The sequence below is a fragment of the Myotis yumanensis genome, unplaced genomic scaffold (genome assembly GCF_028538775.1).
Source record: "Myotis yumanensis isolate MYYU_CA2020_CCGP unplaced genomic scaffold, mMyoYum1.0.hap1 SCAF_13, whole genome shotgun sequence".
In the NCBI taxonomy this organism is placed as follows: domain Eukaryota; kingdom Metazoa; phylum Chordata; class Mammalia; order Chiroptera; family Vespertilionidae; genus Myotis; species Myotis yumanensis.
The window spans coordinates 39,125,279-39,151,577 of NW_027223764.1; the positions used below are offsets into that span (position 1 = coordinate 39,125,279).

The window sequence follows — 26,299 nt, forward strand, 5'->3', positions numbered from 1 at the left end:
GCTTCATTCCAGAAAGACACTGAGAAGCCAGTTTAATCATCAGACCTGGAACTTTATTCATCCATTTATTTAAGGCAGAGATGTTCACTAAAAACCATATGTGACCAGACAGGGTTTTTAATGGACCCCTTGAAGCAAGCAGATGGAAACCAAGGATATTTCAGAGATGTGTTAATGCTCTGATGAAAGATCGGGATATAATTACAACTGAACAAATGCATATGAGTATTCTAACCAACTAGATATGAAAAAAAAAATCATTTCCATAGCTGCAGGAAACTCTGTTAGCATTCTGAGAACCCTATTAAATGACAGAATAACTGAGTAAAAAAACATTAAGTTCTTTATAATATCTGGATCAAATGCATTTATTGGTGAAAGCACTTTATGAGCAAGAACACAGGATGTCAATGATGTGTGCCGTACGATAAATAGTCTTGTTATTAAAACTGAAGTAGAAAGGTTTCTGAGGAATTTTTAAATAATATTAGTGAATTCTGACTCTGCCTTTGGTCATATCAGTGACTCCTTGATATATGCTCATTCTAGTTAGACACATGACCAGAAAACCTAGACAGAATCAAAGGAAAAATAACTTTCTCATAGGTACTCTGACTCCAGAAATATTTTATAGCACTTTATAGTCTGATGTATTTACATATGAATTAAAAAAACTGATCCTAAATAAACGCCTTAGAGATCTGTGAGTTCCATTTTGAGATAAGCAAACTGAGACCCTAAGAAATTTGGCCATATCAGTTCCAAATTCTAAATGTCAACTGGCATATACAATAAAAAGTATATGTCATTCTCTAAATTATTTTAGAAAGGCATTTTGTATTTTCCAAAGTTATTTTCTAGAAGGCTCAGTCCTGATGTTCCCATATCTGCTCTTCATGCAATTTCATCAGGTACAGTTGTCCTCCAATCCATATGCAAACATGCTGCCTCTGTCTAGGCCATCTGCATAGAAACCTGTTTTGCTGTTGTGCAGTGGCTAATTTTGCTAATCATTTTATAGAATATTTTTAAATGCATCATCATTCTTTGAGGCCTAATATCAGAAGATATTTTTAAATTAAAGTCTCATAATAAATTTGAAGAAAAGTAAGAGCAAAATCCAGACTTAATTCAAATGTGTTGAACTCTTGATTTTGTTCTCAACACTTGACCCATGGAAAGCAGTGAATGGCTCCACCAACCCCTCTGGTTACTTAGCCCATAAAACCAGGAATCACCTTACCTTTCTCTCTTTATCCTGTACCTCCACTTTTAAACCATGAGAAAACTCCTGTTGGTTTTACCGAAACATACACCCAGAATCTGTCCAATTCTTACCACATCCACTGCTCCCATGCTGATCCGAGCGCCCATCATCTCTCTCCTGGATTGGTGCAACAGCCTCCTGACTGCCTCCCTGCTTTTCTTCTTGTCCTTTAGAGTCTATTCCAGTGATGGCAAACCTTTTGAGCTCGGCGTGTCAGCATTTTGAAAAACCCTAACTTAACTCTGGTGCCATGTCACATATAGGAATTTTTTTATATTTGCAACCATAGTAAAACAAAGATTTATATTTTTGATATTTATTTTATATATTTAAATGCCATTTAACAAAGAAAAATCAACCAAAAAAATGAGTTCGCGTGTCACCTCTGACAGGCGTGTCATAGGTTCACCATCACTGGTCTATTCCCACAACAGCAGCACAAGTGATCCTTTCAATAGGCAACTTGATCACATCTTTACTCTGCATAAAATATTGAGTCGGCTTCTAGTTTTCTCCAGAATGAAGCCAAAGTTCTGAGAATGGTGTACAAAGCCCCCCATGGTCCAGTACCTGGTACCTCTCTGGCTTCATCTCCAATTACTCTACCCCTTTGTTCTCCCTTCTCTAGACTGACTGGCCCCTTTGCTGTACATTGAGCATATCATTGCTCTTACCTGAGGACCTTTGCCCTGGTCACTCCCCATATATATTTAATGTTAACAACCTCATCTCCTTCAAGGGTTTGCTCAAGCTACTTTCTTAATAGTCCTAATCATCCTATTGAAAATTGTAACCCACCTCAGTCTTGGACTCCCAATCTTCCCTATCCTTTTTTATTTTTTCTATAGTATATATGATCTAATAATATATAATTTTTATTTATTTTTAGTGTCTATCTTACCTCTTTAGATTGCATGCTTAGATCTTTGTCTTGTACATTGATGTACTCCATGTGTCTGAAACAGTGTCTAGTACATAGTGGGTGTCCAAAATATGTATTTCTTAAATAAATGAAACCTCTGAGGCCATCCCATTTATTAGCATATCAGTATATCCTGACTTTCTAAATTTATTTTTGGCAATTCAGTTTCATATTGGTCTGAAATTTTGCATTATATACTGAGTTTGGATTCATTTACCTAATTTAAACAAAACATATTAAGCAATATGAAGTACTATAAGTATAATAAAAAGCCTTTAGATACATGACACGTTTTATACTTGCATAAATCTTTAGGGCCCTGGATTCATTGGGGAAATTTAAGATGTCAGGTAGCTTATGGTTTGTTCTGTATGTGGCATTAGGTGCAAACAAATTGGCTAAATATATTCTGTAGTGTAATTTTGCTTCTGTTGAGAGGCAAATCAGAAATAATCATGACAGTCAATGAGCAAAAGGAGGATAAGCTTTGAGAGGTAAACCATCAGCCCAGCTGGTGTGGCTCAGTGGTTGAGTGTTGACCTATGAACAAAGAGGTCACAGATTCCAAGTCAGGGCACATGCCTGCCTGGGTTGCGAACTTGCTCCCCAGTGGGGGTGTGCAGGAGGCAGCCAATCAATGATTCTCTCTCATCATTGATGTTTCTATTTCTCTCTCCCTCTCCCTTCCCCTATGAAATAAATAAAAATATATTTTAAAAAATAAAAATACACTAGCAAATTACTAAAATCTTTTAGAATGTAAGTTGTTGTGGTGGTGTGTTGTTGTTTTTTCTTTTGAAAGGCTACTTTATGTTTTGCAAGTAATTTCTAGAGCCTCACGTATTCAGTCTGGCTTAGAATTGCATTATTTTATTCTGGATATCTCTCTACTAGCCTCATGATGGTCTTCCTCCTCAGGCACTTCATTACCTTGACCCAAGACAGACCTGGTAGTGATGCCAGCTTACGGACTACCGCCAAGGTGAGGGTCACACAAAGTGCCTGAAATCAGGTCTGCTCCAAGAATGGCTACTGATCACCTTGAGGAAAAGACCAACATAAATACCAATTATGAGATCTAAAGAGTGAATGTGAAGTCAGAACTATGGAGTAACACAATATCAGAAGCCAAGGTATCAGAAAAAAAATGAGAACAAGGGCACAGCAGAGAATTTCATTCACCATAAATAATCCATGATTTCTCCCAGAAAAAGCAAAGTGAGAGAATTACATTCTCAGTGGGTTCCTCTGTGCTTCTGTCATCAGGGAATGAGAAAAGAATAAGCAGCACAAAGTTGATGGGGCCTCCAGTCATCCTAGAGGGCCCCTGTGCAGTTATAAGGCAAAACAGACATCTTGATGGCTACTGCCCAAGGAGAAGCAAGTGGGAAGAAAAGCCAGAGGCTTTCAAACAACAGAGACATAAGAGAGGAATTATAAATGTGATTCCCTTTAGTCTTTCTTAATACAGTAGTACAAATTGTCCATATCCAGTGGGGATGTCAGATGATAAAAGTTGTGATATGCCAAAGGTAATATTCAAAGTATATTTACTATTTTCGTGAAACCTATGGTTTAACTATGAAGACACTAGATATCTACTTGAAAATGAAGATCACTTGTTGACCATCTACATGTTTCCACTTCCCAGTTTCTTGCCTTTTCACACACATTCTTTAAAAAAAATTTCTACAAAATGGTATCCAATCACAACTGGCTGAGGAACTCTGCAGGGACCAATCCCATGTACACAAAACCAGCACTACATTACCAGTTTATCATACATCAAATGTACTTGTAACCCCCCATAATAATGTTTTTATTCAATAAACATGTATTGATCATCTATAATGTGTCAAGTGCTGTTCTAGGTATCACAGAAGGCAAGATTGAGTGAATTTCAGAAATCCATTGTGAACAATATAAAAAATATTCATTAAAGTAATTCTTTGTGAGTTAATGACACTTGGTATAGTCAATATTTAATACTAAACAACATGCAATATTAGTTGATATTCAAATAAAGTTGATGTTCAAATAATAGCTAATGTAGGCTTATTACATGCCACATGTTATTCTAGGTACTTTCAAGATATTAAGATGACATAAATCTCAACCCTCTATGAAATGGATTTTTGTTCCCACATCCATTTTGTAGAAGAGAAAACTGGGGCATGGAGAAGATAAGTAACCTACTCAAGGTTAAATAACTGGTAAATTTTAGGCAGGATTTGAATTTAGGTGCAAAAATCCATGTTCTTAATCGCTAGATGAAACCGCCCCTCCTTTAATTTTATAATACTTCTTTAAAAGACTCAGACCAAAAATGTTTAGACAAACCTATGCTAGGAAGGATTTTTATTTTATTTTATTTTTTTTTACCACAGCTGCCCTGCCCAAATGCCTCAATCAGGCTAATTTTCACTTTAGTCGTTTTAAAATGAAGGTAACAATGTTGTTGAAGCAAGATCATCTCGTTAGATGTTCAAGCAGAACAGAGGTGTCGTTCTGCATCTCAGTTCTGCCAGGTGCTTGCTATATGACCTTGAGCAAGTTATCTCTCCAAGTCTCAGTTTCCTCATCTGTAAAATGAAGGTTACAATGGGACCTACATCACAATACTATTTAAGATAAAACAGGATAGCCCACTCAAAGCACTTAGGAAATGCTCAAATATTATTAGCATAATAAATAGCAGCCGCATGGATAAACGGAACCTAATGATTTCTTGATCCTTCTATTCACACTAAAAATAGTTTACTTCTCTTCTAATTTAAAAAAAAAAAAAAGACAAAAACCAAAACGCCAACAATCCAAGCCACAAGCCATTAAACCAATGATCTATTTTGTGGGAAAACCAGAAAGGCATTTGGACACAAGAGTTTCTATGTCACTAGTTAACTCCTCTATTACAAAATGTTTGTGTTCTAGCGTCCCGAGACACCTTGCGTAATAGAATCACTGTCATTCCTAGAGGTCAGGTGGGCAGACAGTTAATGCTTCTCTGTGAACAGCTCAGTAAATCATCTTCTAAACCTCGGTTCAAAGCCCACGCTGAGGTTAAGAAAAATTGACGTTCGGTCTAAGTTAATGTCAAGCTCCAGAAAAACTCGGGCGGCACATGTGTAGCGATTAAGTAGACGCAGACAATAAAGACACTGCCAAATTGTAAAACAAGGCTTGGAAATTACAGAAAATGTTGCTCGTTATTGATTATGGTGACCATTCAGTTCTTCCTGAGCCACCCCAAACAATCATTCATTTTCCAGCCGAGAGCCTGCTCATTTGCAAGATAAAAGGGAGACATTTCTGCACATGCCCATAATGTTCTTCACCACTGGGGGCAGCTTTACATAAGACTGCATTCACTGAAACCAAAGCAACAGTCCGAGCAGCTTTCAGAATGACAGTCTGCAGAAGTGAGCTGAGCGTGTGCGCGGTCCCGGGCTCTCCTGCCTTCCGGGCTCCAAGGCAGCTCTGTGGCTGAACTGGGCGCTCACCGCCAGACATGCTGGGCTTTGGAATACAGATGTGGCAGCTCAGGTAGCCCCACGTCGCCTGGAGGAATACATCATGCTTCCTGATAAGAAGAAATTGTAGACGCCAGTTGCTTTTTTTTTTTTTTAACACCCCCCCTCCCCCGTTCCCTTCTCCCCCTCCAAAAAAACCTGTAAAGATGCAAAAACGTAATATCCATGAAGATCCTATTACCTAGGAAGATTTCGATGTTTTGCTGCAAATGCGGAGTTGGGATTTATTTGTTCTTGGAGTGTTCTGCGTGGCTGGCAAAGAATAATGTTCCGAAATCGGTCCATCTCCCAAGGGGTCCAATTTTTCTTCCTGGGTGTCAGCGAGCCCTGACTCACTACAGTGCAACTGACAGGGGCTGTCACGCAAGTGGCCCCCTAAGCCAAAGCAAAGACCTAAGGACGACCTTTGAACAATACAAAGGATGGGTATGTTTTGTCATTTTTCTTCTTTCCTTCCTTAAAAAAAACAAAAACAAAAACAAAGAATCCTCTAGTCTGTGTATTACTTCTGCCTTAATTATTTTAGAGATTACCTTGCTCTGCTCTAAGGCTATAAATTCAATTGCTTAGTGAACACGTTTCTTGCTTAACTATTAAAAAAAAAAAAAATCACCAAAACCCTGAAGGCAATTCTCTTTAGATGACAAGGAGATGGTGATGTGATGTGAAATGTGGTTATCTAGATTTAAATGTTTAAGAGAGAAAACACATGCCTGCTCTTGCTTGATTAAAAAGAAACGCGTTCTTTTTTGGGGGGATAACTTTTCTAAGTTGTTTTTATTTTCAGGTTTCAATGTAATTAGGCTACTGAGCGGATCAGCTGTAGCACTGGTGATAGCCCCCACTGTCTTACTGACAATGCTTTCTTCTGCTGAACGAGGATGCCCTAAGGGCTGTAGGTGTGAAGGCAAAATGGTATATTGTGAATCTCAGAAATTACAGGAGATACCCTCAAGTATATCTGCTGGCTGCTTAGGATTGTCCCTTCGCTATAACAGCCTTCAAAAACTTAAGTACAATCAGTTTAAAGGGCTCAACCAGCTCACCTGGCTGTACCTTGACCATAACCATATCAGCAATATCGATGAGAATGCTTTTAACGGAATACGCAGACTCAAGGAGTTGATTCTGAGTTCCAACAGGATCTCCTATTTTCTCAACAATACCTTCAGACCGGTGACCAATTTACGGAACTTGGACCTGTCCTATAATCAGCTGCATTCTCTGGGATCGGAGCAGTTTCGGGGCTTGAGGAAGCTGCTGAGTTTACATTTGAGGTCGAACTCCCTGAGAACCATCCCCGTGAGAATATTCCAGGACTGCCGCAACCTGGAACTTTTGGACCTGGGATATAACCGGATCCGGAGTTTAGCCAGGAATGTCTTTGCTGGCATGATCAGACTCAAAGAACTTCACCTGGAGCACAATCAATTTTCCAAGCTCAACCTGGCCCTTTTCCCGAGGTTGGTGAGCCTTCAGAACCTGTACTTGCAGTGGAATAAAATCAGTGTCATAGGACAGACCATGTCCTGGACCTGGAGCTCATTACAAAGGCTTGATTTATCAGGCAACGAGATCGAAGCTTTTAGTGGACCCAGTGTCTTCCAGTGTGTCCCGAATCTGCAGCGCCTCAACCTGGATTCCAACAAGCTCACATTTATTGGTCAGGAGATTTTGGATTCTTGGATATCCCTCAATGACATCAGTCTTGCCGGGAATATATGGGAATGCAGCAGAAATATCTGCTCCCTGGTGAACTGGCTGAAAAGTTTTAAAGGCCTGAGGGAGAACACCATCATCTGCGCCAGCCCCAAAGAGCTGCAGGGAGTCAATGTGATCGATGCCGTCAAGAACTACAGCATCTGTGGCAAAAGTACCACGGAGAGGTTTGATCTGGCCAGGGCGCTCCCCAAGCCCACGTTCAAGCCCAAGCTCCCCAGGCCGAAGCACGAGAGCAAGCCCCCTCCGCCCCCCACGGTGGGGGCCACGGAGCCCAGCCCAGAGACCGATGCCGACACGGAGCACATCTCTTTCCATAAAATCATCGCAGGGAGCGTGGCCCTGTTCCTGTCCGTGCTTGTCATCCTGCTGGTGATCTACGTGTCCTGGAAGCGGTACCCGGCCAGCATGAAGCAGCTGCAGCAGCGCTCCCTCATGCGAAGGCACAGGAAGAAGAAAAGACAGTCCCTCAAACAGATGAATCCCAGCACCCAGGAGTTTTATGTAGATTACAAACCCACCAACACCGAGACCAGCGAGATGCTGCTGAATGGGACGGGACCCTGCACCTATAACAAATCGGGCTCCAGGGAGTGTGAGGTATGAACCCTTGCGATAAAAGCGCTCGTAAAAGCTGGGCAATAAGTGGTGCTTCACTGAACTCCGGTGACTATAGAGGGAACGTGGTGCCCCCTCCCATTCCCTCTCCCTCTGCTGGCAAGGTCCTCCCCTGTCCGCTTGAGTACATTCATCACACTGGTCATTTTCCCCTCCTGCATAAGGCACCCATTGAAACTTAAATACCACGATCAATGTGCAGCTTGAACTGTGGTTTAACATAATGCCTATTGTGTCAGGCCCTTTATTGATTCCATTCATGTCACACTGTTTTCAGATAAAACTTCCTTTTTACAATTAATCCCCCGCATCTGCTGTTATTCTGCTAGACCCAGATGCACAGTTCTGGGAGGTGTGCAGTTTGTTGGCAAATCCAGGGAGAAGGGGATGACCCCCAGGTACTTGGACCTTGAGCTGATTCCAGGAGGATGCCCGAGGACAGGAACGTTTAGAGGCCGAGCCTTGAAACAATGCCTGGCTCCAAAAGAAAACCGCAGGGAGCTATCAAAGGCTGGTGCTGGGTAAAGGCAGCACCACCAGCCGGTTTCAGAGGCGTCTGGATGGTGCTGAGGCAAGTCTAGGGGAAAGTATCGAAGGGATAAAATGCTGCAGGGAGACAAGCGCAAAATGTGAGGAGATGGTACACACACAAAGTTTCCCACCTGAGAGCTTGTCGCTGAAACCCACCCCTGTGACATCAGACCAGAGGCTTCCCTGTCCTTTTCTTCCAGCCTCTCCATTTCCAAAATAAGCCCCTTCCCTAAGTAGCCAGGAAGCAAATGTGAGGGGGCAGATTTCCCCACCACTCCTCACATCAGGGACTTTTCAGAGACCAGGCTTGCACATGGGAAGGCAGCTTGCTCTAGGCATGTGGTTGGGAGCTTCCCAGAATTTCTCATTTCAGCTCTTCTGGGGGCCCTGATGGGGGGAGTGGAATCATCAGCGCTCTCTGTTCTCTGTTTGGGCTTTGTCAGGCTGTCCTGTTGTGTTCCATTAAGTGTCCTGCACACACGAGTCCCCTAACGACTGACACTTCATTCAGATGTGTAAAGAGAACACATTCCAAGACATGCTTTCCACCAAGAGCCTCAGTCAAAAGGATGCTTTTGGTAACACCTCACTGAATGTACCAAGTAAACCTTAGAGAGAGAAGACCAGCCCTATGGCACTGGGCTTTGCTGTTCTATTGCTGATGTTACGCTGTCCCTATGCTCATCTGTATTGTGACGCATCCATCAGTATGATTCTGTACCGACCCTGTTGGCACTATGCAAGCTGCATGCATGGTTTTATGTCGTAGGTGAAAGTTTATTGACTGCAGCTCAAATATCATAGCTTCTGGATTTAAGTAACTTTGACCACAGTTCATTAAGATTTGAGAAAAATGTCTTTAGCCTGTATCCTCTTTCATCCTCCAAAATGAACAATTCAATTACAGTAGTAAAAATCAGGAATTGCAACGTTAAGTCTGTTTCATTTCATTTGGCTTGCCAAACCATGTCCCTGTTCTTTCAAAACAGAATCGCTGCAGCAAAAAAAAAAAAAAAAAAAAAATGCAAAAGTGAATGGCTATTTTTACCAGCATTTTTATATAGTCTGGGGGCTTTTATTTTGCTGACAGGCAAAAATCTAGGCAAGTCACCATGAAATATAATTGCAAGGAAGCCGGTTTATAAAATCACACTTTTATAAGCAATAAAGAAAAAGGAACATTTAAAGTGGACTTTGGTTTTAATTAAATTGGAAAATAGATGGCAGTTCAGAAAAGCATCATAGCTACAGTATATTTACCCATGAAGAATTGTTGACTATACATTTATTAATGGCAAATTGTCACAGAGTCCCAATGGATTAATAATGCAGACACTTCCTTACAGTACTATGAACTGGATGACTGAGCCTACTGTGATGTTTTTCACTGAAGTTGTAAGTTTACATTTTTCATAAAATGTCAGTAAATACATATTCCATCTAAAAAAGAAATTTTCTTTGGTCAGACTCATTTTTATCTGTACTAAAGATGACTGTTAATTAAATGCAGTGTTAAAGCGAAAAAGCTCATTTCTATTCTTTGACTTGACCTTCTGCCTCATTTGTCATGGATACCAAATAAATTTAAGCAAGACATATTTATACTTATATTTTTGAATTCTTGCAAACTCTCAGTGCTCTGGTACCACTAATATATACAAAATACATGTGCTGTATTGGAAAGTGTTCCTGAAATTCAAAGCCACTTGGTGGGTAAGATGGAATGAATGACCAGCATTTTAAGGGCTAGTCATTTTTTTTTTATTGTGTAACTTTAATTCTTTATGAATTTAATAATGAATAAGAACCACAATAAAATCCCTTAGAGAGTAAAACTCATTTTGATTCAGAACATGAAATTACAAATTTAAAAAAAAAAAAAAAGATCTCCCCTTTGGGGGAATGAAGCTTCTCTAGTTCTTCATCTCTTCTGAGCTCAAATATTTAATTCTTGTCAGTAAGACAATAACTTGTTCACCACCACAAATTTAGCAAAGCCACCTGGAGAATGTTCTCCTCCTCAAAAGTTGTTGCCCTCCCCAACCCTAGGGCACTTTCTGGACTTCAGATCATAAATCTGTTTTCTTGACTTTTTCAAACTCATTGCATATTTGAGAGATATCATTGATATTCCATTTTCTAGTGCAAATTTTCTCAAAGATGACAACAGTTCAATAAACAGCCTAACCTGTTGAACTGCACAGCAGAGACACATGGAGGCGGATGGGCTCAGTCAGTGCTTTGAATGCTTTGTCAGAGAGAGGATGCAATTTAGTCTCTGAGCTGCATGGGTTTGGCCCCCATTTTTGTAGCCCCAGTACCCACAGTGCTACCGCGGCATGAAGTTAATAGTCCCAGTGTCACGGTCTTCTGGGAAGTACTTATGCAAGATATATTCCTTTTAAATGAGTTTACATTTTCCAAGGATGTTGACATTACATCTTTTCAAAGAACTGAAACCATTTTTTTCCTTGATTTAGTGAATCAACTACCTAGGAGTAGACAACCGGCAATAAACTGCATTTCTGTGGAGCAGGAGTGACCTCCAGTGGCGGCTTAGACTAACCACAGCTATTCACACATTTTATACAGTTTTTTTTAAGTCCTGAATCCTTACAGAAATGTGGTTGACGACATATAGCTTTTGATCTGTGAATCATATTGGAATTTATTTAGTTCATCTCCCTGGGAAATTGAGTTATAGTGTTTTTTAAGTTATTTTTTGCATAGTGACTTATTTAGTAATGCCCAAACAGAGGCCATAGAACTGGTACTGAGGATTCGAAATAAGTGCCCAAAGATGATGAACAAGTTGTAATGTAATAAGAATAAATAAGAATTATTTTAAAGCATTCATATTCATCTATGTTGGCCACATATATATTTTTTCATTAAATGGGTTAACGTTTCTCATCAGCAGGATACTGAAATATGATGTAATTTAGGTTGGGGGAAAATAAATTCAGTATTAACATTGAAAGAATCAGCATCAGCTATTCACTAGTCAGTAGGAATGTCTGACTATCACACAAGGGAGGCCTCCCCTTCCGGCTGCAGGACTCTCCAGTTTGTCAATCATGCCAGTAACCTGTGCTTTGCCCCACAGCTCTCTCCCCTCTTCCTCCCTCCCCATTGCAGCCAGCTGAACACGGGTTCCATTAGGCTCTCTGACAATGATGTTACAATCCAAGAGGTGATGATTCATGGATAATGAAATTATGCTCTCCTTCTGGGGAAGGATAATGCAGAGTCAGAGTCATAGATTTGGCAGGGGTTTGGGGGGGATGCTGTAGCTGCATGAAATATCTCCTCTTCCCTTCACGTTTACCAAGAAGAGAACTTAAGCAGTTGATTTAAACGGTGAATTAGACTAGCAGAAAAAACAAGCATCAGGCCATGAAGCCTAACAAACACAAAATGAGTTCCACATATGACACATGAGAATTGAACCATGAGGAATGAAAAATTCAGAAACTGTGTAGCTTCTTGTATTTCCTTTCCCCTGGATCTGTAGCAGAGCCATTGTGTTCTCTTAGCTAACTGCATTAAAAACCAGAGGCAGCTGGAAGACACTATGAGCATGAAAAGTAATGTCGGTAAATTTGAATTATAAATATTGTGAGAGAAATAGAATTAATGAAAACTAAGTAGCTTGTATTAAGGGACTCTGAAAAATGAATAAAAAACACACAGGTGAAAATGACAGTTTCTCTAATCTACAATCTAATAGCTTACAGTACTGGACCCAAATTTTGCTTAGTCTCCAAACCCATTGGTGATACTTGCATACTGGAGTAGGATACAGTATAAATGCTATAGAGTAATCAACATAAAATAGTTCTTTATTTGAGGAAAATACAGCCATATGTGGTAGAGTACAGGTCTTGGGTTCAAGATTTTCTGACACTTGCTAATCAAGTGATCTCAGGCAAATTATTAGCTTTTCTAAACTTGAACTTCCATATCTGTAAAAAGGGCATATGTTATTTGACTTCACATGGTAATTGGGAGAAGGGAATAAGAGAAGTACTTTGTAAACTACTTATTCTTTTCAAAGAGTGCTTCGTGAGATATTGAGCTGTGTTTGTCAGTGTTCTATGTTTGGTCTGGCTTACAAAGACATAGCTAACCTCTGTATTACACAAGCCCAAATCCACGTTACATTAATGGCAGTGAGTCTAGATTTTAATTTGTGTTTGACCTTTAGTTTCCATAAAAAAACACAGTTTCTTCCATCCCATGTTATCTAAGTCTAGGAGTTTATCAATAATGATCACAATGTACAATAAACATAAATATAGACACCAACCCTAGAACACTGAATTGAAAGGTTATCAAAGTGCATCAAATTTTAACTGTTTACCAAATCAGGTCATTACAGCAAGGCCTTTGAATCAACAAAGGTTACTTATCCATCCCTTTTCCAATACCACTATTTTGAGCCATCGTTGATTTTATAAATTCAACATTTATGGCAAGATGACATTGTTATTGAGCAAAAAGGTATTAATCACATGACATCTACTCTGCTGTCTCATTTTTTCCCCAGTGAAAAAGTATCCAAAATCTTCCACTAGTATCGAAATTACTATAGACTTCATTTTTAGTTATTGTCATTAAAGATCACTGGATTTAAAAAAAAGTAGCATAAGAATACAAAGGCTTTTTTTGAGTAACCACCAATTCAGTTATGCAAAATTAAATACTTAAGAGTCTTCATGGGCCTTTCAAGAAAAAATTTACCAATGTAATCATAAACCTGTCTTCACTGGATGTAGCTGGTTTCAACAAGTATGATATAACAGGTGTAATTCCAAAATTCTCATAATTTAAGTTGACAAACTGTTCCTGTTTGCTGGCTATGTTTCTCTAGAATTTCTGGAGAACAGAGAGAATAGTGGTTTTTCATTTGGAAAAAGCATTTGAGAATTTTATGCTGCTTTACCTTCATGGGATTATTGGTGGATGTTCTTGAGTTGGGTAAGAATTCCAGGAACACAGGGAGAATAAAAATGAAAGAGCAAGCAGAGGTAATCTATTTTACAATGTACTTTCTAGTAACAGAATATCTATATACAATAATTCATTTTATTGGAAAAAGAAGCTTCTATCTTACTCTATTCTGCACATATTTTAATGAAAACTCATAATTCTCTCTCTCTCTCTCTCTCTCTCTCTCTCTCTCTCTCTCTCTCTCCCTCCCTCCCTCCCTCCCTCCCCTCTCTTTGTTAATCTTCACCCAAGGACATTTTTTCCATTGATTTTTTTAGAGAGAATGGAAGAGAGGGAGGAAGGGGGAGAAAGAGAAAAACATCCATGTGAGAGAGACACATCTATTGGTTGTCTCTCTCATTGGTTCTTCTCCCTCAAAAAGAAAATGTCCTCAAACAGTGAGGCTATACTATTCAGTGGTGTTCACGGCTTCAATGGCGGGTTATACTTTGGGAAGCAAACTTGAGACCCTCTGGTATGAGGGCCAATGCTCTAACCACTGAGCATTGCCTGCTAGGGCTGGCAAATCATAATTTTCTTGACAATTCTCTATATTTTATTTTTATTTTTCAAGGACTCCCACCTCATCCCCTATGAATTTTCTTTATTCCTTTCTTCCACTCTTAAATTATTGCTCTCTACTTCCTATACAACAAAAAAATATCTTCCCTCAACTAAATCAACACAAATTGGTCATGTCACTCAAAAAACAGCCTATCTGCAATGAAAAAAATAAATAAATAAAACTTCAATGAAATTTAAGTCTTCCTGACAATCTCCCCTTTCCTCTATAGCTGACACACTACCTCTTTAGTGTCTACTTATTTTCAATGGAGGAAAGAAGAAATATAGTTGAATTATAGGATGGTAAAATATTAAAGCCCACTATTTCCTTTTAAATTAACTGACTCCTAACCAAAACCGGTTTGGCTCAGTGGATAGAGCGTCGGCCTGCGGACTGAAAGGTCCCAGGTTCGATTCCGGTCAAGGGCATGTGCCTTGGTTGTGGGCACATCCCCAGTGGGAGATGTGCAAGAGGCGGCTGATCGATGTTTCTCTCTCATCGATGTTTCTAACTCTCTATCTCTCTCCCTTCCTCTCTGTAAAAAATCAATAAAATATATTTTAAAAAAAATAAAAAAATAAATTAACTGACTCCTAGAAAACTGAATTTAGGACTTTATGTATGGGAGTGCTCAACTACATTTCACAAGTAAGAAATACTCAGACCAGTCATCAGAATTTTGGGGAATAAAATGCAAATATCTTTGTCTTACACATAAAATGACAAGGCAAATTCTATACTTAGCAAAGGCAATTTCTATTAAAGCTTAATTGCAATAATTAACATCTATCCAGGGTGTAAAATATATTTTGCCAGTAAAGAGCAAAGGACTTCAATGAAATATAAATCCTTGTTCATCACTCTTGGGGCTCTAACTTATTAATGACGAGGGGTGAAAAGAACATGTCCTCAAACAGTGAGGCTATACTCTTCAGTGGTGTTCATGGCTCCAATGGCGGGTTATACCTTCTGAGAAAAAGAAACATGTTCAACCCCCTTTTGATGCAATCCACCAGAATCCCACAGGAATATTTAAAGGAGACTTGTAGAAGATATTATGTGGAGGCTAAAGTAGTTGAGTGGCCTTAAGCCTGTGATAAGATTACAACAGCAAGAAATCTAAGTTTAAAAATGAACTTTAGGATCAGTATTGGCTTGTGCTCATTGATTTGGGAATAAATTTTGCATTCTTTTCACTAAATTTTAAAGTGAAAAGGTGTCAATAGTTGGGATACTGCCATTTATCCTATGAAAAGTTGGGTGACATCACTGAATGATGATTAAAATGGAATAACATATTATATAAATGTATTTGCTAGGCTTGTCACTGATACTTAGGAAAAAAATCCATATCCTTTCTATAAGGTGATGTATTTTTATTACACATTTGTGTGTGTGTGTGTGTGTGTGTGTGTATTTTTGTGTAATTGAGTTATTATTATTTGCAAGGAATATCTACATAGTTTTTTAAAATATAAAAACACAGTCCTTATATTGACTCTTTTCATCCATTAATCTTATACCTTGCCCCTTCTTAAAGGACTGCCCTATAAAATAATTCATACTCTACCCACACAAGACTTTTCAAGCCAAATTATACATCTACAGTTCCCATTAAAAATGATTTCCAATAATTTATCATTAGCATATCCCTCTGCTAGGTAAATTCTAACCTTCCAGTAGAGTATTTTTCTCAACCTGTGGCACCCACTCCAGCCCATCACTCATCATTAAGAGGCAGCATGCACTTAGTCCTATGGACTTTTACAGGGAGGATTGAGTAGTAAGTGTAAAAATCTACATATATTTTTATGGGCTTCACTTTGGTTGTTTTTATGGTCTAACACACAGAGCTGTGTGGGGCCTTTTCCATTGACTTTTTAGAGAGAGCGGAAGGGAGGGAGGAGTGGGGAGAGAAAGAGAAAAACATCCATGTGAGAGAGACACATCGATGGGTTGTCTCCCTCATGCGCCCCGATCTTAATGCAAAAGCATTAAGCTAGCTGTAAATTCAAAAAAAAAAGGACAAGGTAGATTTTTTAAAAACAGAGTCCAAGGCTCACATCATCTATTTATCAATCTACCAATGATCCTAAACGATGAGCATGCTGTATTGCACTTTCCCGACATCTGATTTACCCTGCCAAGTTTACCATCATATTAAGCTTCACATTCCTTCCATTTTCCATTGCCAACAGAGAGGTTTCTTGTGGTTGTTTCTTGGGTGTTTGCTTTGTGTTGTTTTCTGCCTGCAGATATTCTCCCTGTTGTTAGAATGTATCCCTTTCCCTGCTTTTCTAGAATCCCCACATTGGATCCTGTCAGAAAGTCACAGGGAAATTTGTCAGTTTTATGGTTGAGGCGATCAGACAGACAGACTGGGTTTGTCCCTAGGCTGCAATCTAGACAAGTCTGGGATCTCTGCCTCTGTCTCCCCAGCCTCCCAGTGCCATGCCTTTTCTCTCGGTTCCTTTCTTTTTACCAAATATCTAGACCAGTATTATTGTCCCTCGCAAGAGCACTCACATTTGAATAACAGATCTTTAACGAAAGGTGAGAAAGTCATATACTAAGAGTAAGCATACCGAGCAGGGTTGGGTAAAGTGTTTCTGGGGGCAAATAGCATTGCAAGCACTTGTTAACATCAAAACATTCAAACCTGTAAAGGATTTTTGTGAGTTTATTTGAGCCAAACTGTCGACATATGCCGGGAAGCAGAACCTCAATGGATTGAGATAATGCTCCAGAGAATGGCGGGTCACATCTATATTTATACATCAAAATCAAAGGAGGGACATCGGTGGGTTACATGAAATCCATTGGTGATAGACCAGAGAGGTGGGAGAAAGCAAAACAGCTTTCTGGGATTGGATAAAAAGTAAAATGATAGGTACATACTTAGGTGGGTGGGAACAATTAACATGATAATGAAGGAATTTGTGGTCTCTGCCCTGGCGCCCAGCACATTAGGTTGTGGTCCAAGGGGTCCAGAGAAAGGGAAGTTACAAGTTACCCAGACATTTCAAGGGTATGTTATTATAGATGCAAAAAGACAGATAGGCTCAGTTAAGGTAAAGGTTGACCTTGTCAGTGAAGATACCGGCCTAGGATGTAACTACCCACCATAGCTGCTTTTAGTTTAAAGTTAAATTTCAGACCATCCTTTGTGGTTACTTTAGGTCTCTGAGTTTGTAAGACCGCCACGCAGGCCTTCCTTGAACTTGTGAGGTTAGCATGTGGCCCCTTTCGTCCACGCACTTATGAAATCATCCTATATAGATGCCCCTGGATTTTTCTCAAAGATAAGTTTGGGCCTTTCCAAAGGAACCTATGCAGGGCCGATAATCCAGGTTTCATTCAGTAAACTATAGTTTGAGAAGGACCTTCAGTGAATTCCATATGCACAGGCTTTCTTCTTAGTTTTTCTCAATAGAGAGACAATATTGTATAAAAGGAAAGTTGGGCTAGAAATCCAGGAAGAACCAACTTGGATTCTGGCTCTGGGACTTAATAACTAAAAACTCCCGAGTCTTAGCTTCTTCGACACAATAAAGAATAAAACAATATAATCATCACAGAATCATTATAAGGTAAAGAATCAGGAATCAGCATTTCTTGAACATTTTATGTTCTTTGCTTTGGACAAATTAGATGTATTATTATTTAATATTCCCATAGATCCCATAATGATTCCATGAGATGACATAGATAAAATCACTTCTTACAAAGCTTGGCACATAATAGTAACTTTCCCTTTCCCTTTATTAGCTCTAACTGCTAACAATTTCAGTACCCCATTTTGTTTTAATAGTATCCCACTATTTATTTTTATATGGAATAGTAAACAGATATCTGACTTTCAAGAAATAGAATCTAAACTGCCATAAACTCAGGGGCATCTGGGCACATGGTTAATACTGAACAGTAATGTGAAATATAAAAGCAGTGTCCCAACGCTCCCCAGGAAGCCCAGCTGCATCTCCACACCACGTCCCATGCCCTAGCACTGGCCCGGGCTTGAAGTAGCACGTGCTTCTCCACTTCTGTGCTTTGGTCAATCATTTTCCTTAGTGATGAAATGAATGTCCTCCCTTCCAAGTTCTCTTGGCAACCTCTGAGGCTTTCTAGAATAGATCCACCTCAAATTCCACTCATTCTAGAAGGCTTCTTAATCTTGCCCTTTGCTGCTTTCCGTATTTTGTACCTCTATTGGAGGCAACCCCACAAGCTGCCCTGTGTTCGAGGTATTAATGTGTATACAGACCCTTTTTGAGGAAATGGACCATTTCATTTCTTTCTTCTTCCCGTGAAAATTGTACAGCATTTTATTCATGGCTGTACAATTTAGATTTATTCAATTCAGATTGAATTGATATCGGTTGAATTGACTTACTGGTGATATTATAAGGTTACTGGTGTATTATAAGATAATTGCCAACCTCATATTTATGTATATAGTCTACATATACATTTTTGTTTTTATTTCACATATACTTTTCACATATTCTGTCTTCTCCGTTATCATTTAACTGGTTTCAGTTTAAACTGTTGCTATGTCATGAATAACCTACCAATGACTTTCCTTTGATAATTGCCAAAGGTATTAACATTTTAGGGGGTATGTTAAAGTGACTAAGAGCTAAAACGAATGTGAATCAGAGAAAGAATATTTAATTCTAAGTATGAATACATCTTGATTTTAGTGGAGGCTCAGTAGTTAACTTTTGTTATAAAAACCATATATTCATGACTTCTCTGTCCACTGCCTCTTGGAAAAGGTCCTTCTCTCTTTAGCTGGGATGTCTCCTTATCTCATCCCCAGTCCCACAAGGCTTATCTCATACCCAGGCCTCCTCTCTCTTACCAAACACACAAAGGAACTGCTACCCTACACTCTCAGAGAGGTGAGGTCAGAGGTCTTTGTCTTTCTGATCTTATACACATTTTCAAAGCAACTATTCTACTGGAGGCTTTAAACATCAAATACTGAGAAGTTGACAATTGTCAATGCTCATCTTTATTGTTGTTGTTGCTAATTCTCATCTTTATTACCCCCTGAACACGGCTTACACAGGCGGCTCAACTGACCCTATAGAATCGAAGCATGTGCCCTTTGTTGAGTGTCTCTCCCTTCCTCACTTCTGTTTACTCTCTTCCTCTTTTTCACTGAATTTCTTTCTTCTCTCTCATCTCCACTTAGAACTTCTTTCAGTTTTTTTTCCTCTATCCAACTTTTGCTTCTAAGTCAATTTTCACTACTTGAATATGCATTTTCTGGCTTGGTTAAAAGGTAAATACTAATTTTTTTTATGTCTTAGAAAAGGGCTAATTAAAATGACAGTCTAATAATTTAATTTAAGAGAGTAAAAAATCTATTTGTATTCAACAGCTTTGTTTAGTTCTATAAAGAACTGTAATTTTGTAATTGTAGTCCAATTTCAGAACTAGAAATAACATCCTCCCTGGTATAGTTTAAGCCTCATTTTTTATCACGATTTCTAAGGCAGGGCAGATTTGTAGAACAGCTAAATATTCCTCTTTGTGTGAGGCTCTGGGCCTTGTTAAATTTTGTCATCTATGGAGTAGATTCATTTTTTGGATTTATATAATAAGAGAACTGAAAGAAAACCTTTATTTAGTTATAAAAACTCATAGCTACAAGGATTTTTTGAGAAACTTGTAATCATCTTCTTAGCTTCAATTTGAAATTCTAAGCTAATTTAATGGACTTTTTAACAATATTGCCAAGAACAGCATTCCTTGTCCCTCTCTTTGTTATCCATTCCAGGGTTTCATGAACAGTGTATCATTTTTCACCTCTAACTTATAACTCCCTTGCTTAATATATATTCAGTGGTTATTTAAATTTTAAGAAGAATTTCTTTGTTTAATTTTTTACTAAAGAGGAAGAACTCAGAAGTGGTTGGGTTTTATTATCATTTTCAATTTTCAGTACTATAATCTGTTTAGACTAGCTCAGGTCTAGGGTCCTGGGTTCCATGACATAATTTGAAAAGATAAAAAAAACACTGTTCTGAAATTAGCACTAATATACTTTAGATTCAAGAAATTCTGCATAGAGGGGCAGCTAAATGAAAAGAACCCAGCGCTTAACTCACCTATAACCAATCATATAGGTAAGAATTCTCAGAAGGACCTATTCAGTAATTTTCAATGCCAGGCTCACAAATTATATGTCCAGACGTCAAATTTGCACACAAATCATTGAGCCCCAACTATCTCCTCATATTCAACTCAGTTTTAACATCCAGCACTGTGTTGTGCAGAAATAATCAATGGTTAAATTATTCCCATTTTGTTGGCTCAGCTCACAGTAGCCCACTGATGTGCGTGTGTGTGTGTGTTGTTGTTGTTGTTGTTGTTGTTGTTGTTTTAACTATCTGATCTTCAGTTTGTATTTCAACTGTACCCAAGTGCAGATGCCATCTCTGGTAATATGACAAAACAGATTTCAGTTTATAAATGTTTCTGTGTGTGCCAAGAACAGCATGAATCCTGCAGTAACTGTCTGGTGGCCCCGGGGGTTGTAAAAAGGCAACCGAGTCCGCTAGAGAATCATTTTAGAGTTTATGAAACCTTCTCCACCTGTAATTTAAGAAAAAAAGAAAAAGCCCAACACTCTTAAAGAGCATGGGGGAAAGGCAGCTTAAGAAATAGAAGTCCTCTGTTTCCCCGGGAGGCACTTCACCAGGCAGACAGCCACCCCACAGTAGAGGGACCGCATTTCCTCAGCTGATTCGGTTCATTAACATGCACGGTTACAACAGGCTCGCTCAGAGCCCAGAGCCCCGCAGCTGAATGGCCGGGGTCTCCATTTCCCTCCAGTGTCACCCTGAACGTGAAGCGGCAAGCATACTGCCCAAACACAATTTGACTCGCTAAAATCCAGCACTATAAACATGCAATGCATTTCTCGGGCACATTTTAAAGGACGTATTATCAAGATTTATGGCAGGAGGATGGAAATCATTTGCAGCGAGGCAGCACCAGGAGAATATTCTAGGTTCCTCTCAGGATAGTTTTAAAGTAAAATTTACAAATAAATCTTAGGGGTAGAGTCCCCTTTCAATGCAGAAATCTTCAACTCTTTCCTTTCGAATATATGGAATTTGAATCTGACAAACAGCCCGTATGGTGCCAGAATTTATGAGTGATAGGAAAAGCCACAAAAGCTATTTGTCACATAAACTGCAGAGCTCAATATCAGTCTGCAGGGCTCATTTGCAGAACTCAGAAGGAGCCTGGGAGGAGGGGATCCTAACAGCTGCAGCCTTGACCGCACTGCCCGTGCCAGCCAGAATTCAAGCCGCGTGAGCTGAGTGTGGCTGAAAGAGAGGGTGGCCAAATGAAATAAAAGGAGAAGGAGAAGAAGAGGTTCTTATTTCTAAGTTTGTATTAAATGCGCGCACAGATGAATACCTGCAAAACCAGTGTAAGATAGATGAGGCCTGAAGATATTCAAATTAAATCTGTTCCTGAAAGACTAATTTCCTGGTATAGGGGAGAGGTTACAGACTTTGAATCAGTTACCCTAAGAGCATACCTTGGCATCAGTTTCCTCATCTGTAAAATGGAACAGTGCTTCACATCTCAGGGCAATTTTGAGGATACACTGAGATAACACATATTTGTGGGCATGGCAGGCGCCCAATAAAAGTGATTCCCCTCTCTCTTACTAGGTGTTCTCAAAATGCTACAAGTTGATATGAATGACAAAGTGCAAGTTCCCACATTTACCATTTAAATGACCAGGTTTGCAATCTATGAAAAATAATTATATGTCCCTGGAGCTTAATCAATCCATCATGAAATCAGACGCAGAAAGGGCTTACCATAAATTTGGAAACCCTCTGTTAATATCTGTTAATGGAATTTCTATATTAAGTATTGTTATGTAATAATTTTGCTTAGCACCACAAAAAAATTCTAAGCTTAGTGTTATCTTCTAACAATTCAGTATTATTGCCTTTTCATAATTATTACTCAAAGCATTGAGTCCATCATCTTTCAAATCTCTCTTGAAAATGTTGCTGTAATGTCTGACCATGCCCACCCTTCATTTTTCTCCCAAAACACATACCATATCCTTCCACACTCAATGTTGAAGGGGATATGCGATTACTATTGTAGTGAGCCAACTGGTCTATGTAAATTAGCACCTAATTTATTTCTAGTAGGAAATACTTTAGGCATTTGGCAGTAATAAAATATTAATATTCATATTTTCAAAAATTACCATTGGGTCTATGAAATGATGACTGAGTTCTCTAAAGCAATTTACCCAAAGAGTTACAATACAGGAATTCTAGTGGACATTTATTGAGCATGTACTATGTAGAGGCATACAAATGGATTTCTGTTTTTCTCAAGGCAAAGAAAACATAACAGAGGACAAAGGATTTTTGATATTTGGAGTTATATCACCAGGAAAGCCAGTGAATTATTTGACTGGTTTGGAAAGTCACTTCTTTATAAAGAAAGCATTGGATTTTCTCTTTCAAGAGAAAAATTTGATACTTGCCCTTCACTGGAGACATGATAATAACTAGTTCTTTTTAAAGACAGTGAAAAAAATAAAAAATAAAGACAGTGAAAAGAGGAGAGATGAAAAGAGCTATAAGAGTTTCTAAATGGCACAAGATCTGTGAAGTGGTAAATACTAAAACAAACCTCATAGAGTTGTTATGTGGATTCATTAGTTAATTAGTTAACGACTTCGAAGTGCTAAGTCTTATTAGATTTATTTTTACACTTGCACACATGTGAGAGAGAAATGGCTGAAATTAGACACTAACTATAGCATTCTAACATTTTGGATCTTTCCATGATATGCTTTCAAGACAGTCTTTCCTACTCTGATTTCTTTTTCTCGTAGGACTCCTGAAAAGCCGATCAAGACACTGATCCCAGACCCTTATTTTCCAGTATTAGCACTGGTTTCCAGTTGACACTAAGCACAGAATTGAAAAACCCTCAGAGTCAGGTCTTTTGTGTAATAATATAAGGCATTATTTGATAATAAAATCATCAAGTATTAAACATGACATTTAAATGTAGTTTTGTATCTCTGTACAGCAGGGGAGAAAAGACACTGTTGCATAAATCTGAGAAAAAGCGGACAAGGGAAGGATTCGAAATCCAATGAAAACTGCCTTGCCTTTAGGAAATAGTGACTGATTTCTCTCCTACATGCTGCGAAGTTGAGAAAAGATGGCAGAGGCATAACTAGGTTAGCGATATTCTAATATGTGGGAGCCATTTCTATAGCTTAGACAACAACTTTTTGTTGACATATGTTAAACAGAGAAAAGCGCAGGTACCACCTACAGCTCAATGGGTTATGGGCATACTTGTGTTCTCTGCACCCAGATCAAGAAACAGAAGATCCCCAGCACCCCAAAAGGTTCCTCTGAGTCTTCCAATTACTAACCCTGTCTCCAGGATTAACCACTCCTGTTACCTCTAAGAGCATGGAGTAGCTTTATCTGTCTTGATACTTTATATAAATAATATAAAGTTTATACCCTCTTTGGGGCCTTGTTTCTTTCTGGCTAGACATTATCTTTCACTAGAGGCCTGGTGCACAGATTCATGCACTGGTGGGGTCCATCAGCCTGGCCTGCGGGGATGTTGGGCTCTCAAACATCCCCCAAAGGGTCCCGGATTGTGAGAGGGCAGTTCTCGGTGACGCACCCCAGAATCAGGCTCCCTCCTCTCTGGTTCTGGGTGTGTCACCAGAGAGCCACAGCTGCCAAGTCACAGCAGCTAGGCAGCTCCTGCGTTGAGTGTCTGCCGCCTGGTGGTCAGCGCGCATCATAGATACCGGTCGAATGGTCAGATCGTCGCTTAGGCTTTTATATATATACTAGAGGCCCGGCACACAAAAATTTGTGCACTTGGGTGGGTCACTCAGCCCAGCCTGTGCCCTCTTGCAGTCTGGGACCTCTCGGGGGCCCCTTCTCCTGGCTGCTGGCACCAGTTTTCCTCCGGCACCCAGAACCCAGGACTTTCACTCTTCGCCGAGAGGGGCCGTCGCGGCGGGCTTCGCTCTTTCTCACCGCTCAGGCCCCGGGGGCGGAGCCAGCACAGTGGGCGAGGGGCTTAGCTCTTTGCTCGCCACTCGGGCCCCGGGGGTGGGGCCGGCACAGCTGGCTTCGCTTGGCACGCCGGCCTTCGCTCGCTGCTCCTGCCCGGGGCCAGTGGGCTTCGCTCCATCGCTTGGCGCCTACATATGCAAATTAGCCGCCACCTTTGTTAGCGGCTAATTTGCATATCACGCTGATTAGCCAATGGGAAGTGTAGCAAAGGTACGGTCAATTACCATGTTTGTCTATTATTAGATTAGATAGATGAGTCATCTATCTAATTGTGCATAGTTGTGTATCTACAGATATCTAATCTCAGTCCCTCCACCTCTCTACATCCCATAATCCTTTTCTTATTCAAAGAATGGCCATGGACCCCTGAACTGGGATTTCTTTGGTAACTTCCTATCTCATAAACTCCATAACATGCGAGACTTGGGAATTGCTAGTGAACAATTTTCTCCACTCATTTTATTTTTTGTACCAGTAAATATATGCAACCTTAATTTAATTTGCACTTTTAAAATGTGGCCACAGACAGAGCCAGCTCTCAGGAGCACTGGAAGGCAATCTTCTTGTTCAGTAGCCCTTGTTTTCAGCCCCAATCCCCTCCCTCAGCCAAACTCCACTGTAAAGCCTCAGTGCCTGGTCCTTAGCCCCTAGAAAGCCTGCCCTACTCCAACAGCTGTATAAAAAACAGCTGGGTAAACTACTTCGCATCAAGGTGTTAATGCCTAAATCATTAGCTCACCCAGGTGGGGCCCCAGGACAGTGCTGTAACAAAGAGGTCCAATTACTCTCTGATTGCTCCCTGAGGGCTCTCTTGTACAGAAACATTTATTGACTTGCACTATGAGGTTCCTTTACAGAACTCCAAGAAACAGATCTGTGGCACTCAATGCTGTTTTTACTATGAAAATGCTATTAAAATTTTTTCCCTACATCACACAGTAGTCTTTTCTAAATAATTTTAAAATATGTTGTTTTACATATAATTGATCCTGCTCTCTTGCCACCCCACCCCCCCTACTCTCCCCTCTCTCCTGCTAAAAATATCAAAAACATCAAAGAAAAACACTTCTAACAAGTGTTCAGGACTTTATAATTTGTATTCAATCTACCTTCCTCACCCTTGGTTTCATCTGCTTCTCTTCGTTTTCTGTTCAAATGTCTAATTTTTAAAAGTATCCTGATGAATTTAGAAATGATGCATATTAAATCAATAAAATATACTATCCCCTCACTGTCATTAGGCTAGGCTGGCCAACGGAGGAATATATGTTTTAGACAGAGGGCTCTTCTGCCAATTTTCAAATTATACCCCATTGGTTGGCTTCGGTTAAAGAGATTGGGGGAATTGATATTTGAAGGACTGAACTACGCTTACACAACATAGGATTTAGTAAAGCTTTGCTGAATGCATTGACTGAATTCAGATATTTTCCCAAAAGTGAAGTGGACAAAATGAAAAATATATATATTTAGGAAAAATCTAGATCAGGAACAGGATAAAAGATAAATGTACCTATGAGAAAACATGGAGTTGTGTTTTCAAGAGAGTGGAACTATTACTACATTTTTGATGTGATATTTTGCAACTACTAGTCCATTCTTATTTTCAAGGCTCTCAATTAAAGTTCTACTTGGGAAGATTTGATTAATGCATTATTTATCTAAGAGTCATTGATTTATGGAGCTTAACCATAAAATTCAGCACAGCTCATTTTCTTTCTAATATTTATGTCTACAGGAAGAATACCACAATGACATGGGGTGTTCTATCCTTGACTAGTAATCCATATAAGCAATCATCCAAACTGACAATATTGAAAATATTAAATGATAACAATCTGTTATATTCCCTTCATTTCCAGGATTCTTCTATTGAAAATAACTGAAAAAAAATCCCAGAAACTCAGTGATAATTCATAAATCATATATACCACAAAACAGTCCAATATGTATTCCAATGAAATGTTCTCTGAAATGTGGAGATGTCAAATGTGGCTCTCTTCATTGGTCCCTGTATTATTTTTTAGATAAAAGCAA

The 26,299-nt window shown here is 39.3% G+C and overlaps 2 protein-coding genes across 8 annotated transcripts in view; one reads left to right on the forward strand and one right to left on the reverse strand.

Annotated features, from left to right (window-relative positions):
* Window positions 1-26,299, reverse strand: part of CTNNA3 (catenin alpha 3) — a 1,374,069-nt gene that overhangs the window by 803,206 nt on the left and 544,564 nt on the right. The window lies entirely within an intron of this gene.
* The window catches only part of LRRTM3 (leucine rich repeat transmembrane neuronal 3), a 162,268-nt gene continuing 141,559 nt past the window's right edge, over window positions 5,591-26,299 (forward strand). For 2 of the 3 annotated variants that reach the window (XM_070432837.1, XM_070432839.1), the window contains exons 1-2: window positions 5,591-6,145; window positions 6,507-8,038. In XM_070432837.1, coding sequence (XP_070288938.1) covers window positions 6,142-6,145; window positions 6,507-8,038 — 1,536 coding nt within the window. In that variant the 5' untranslated portion in view covers window positions 5,591-6,141. Of the gene's footprint in view, window positions 6,146-6,506; window positions 8,039-23,040; window positions 23,210-26,299 lie in introns of those variants that run through there. The other variant, XM_070432838.1, reaches the window with a different exon arrangement.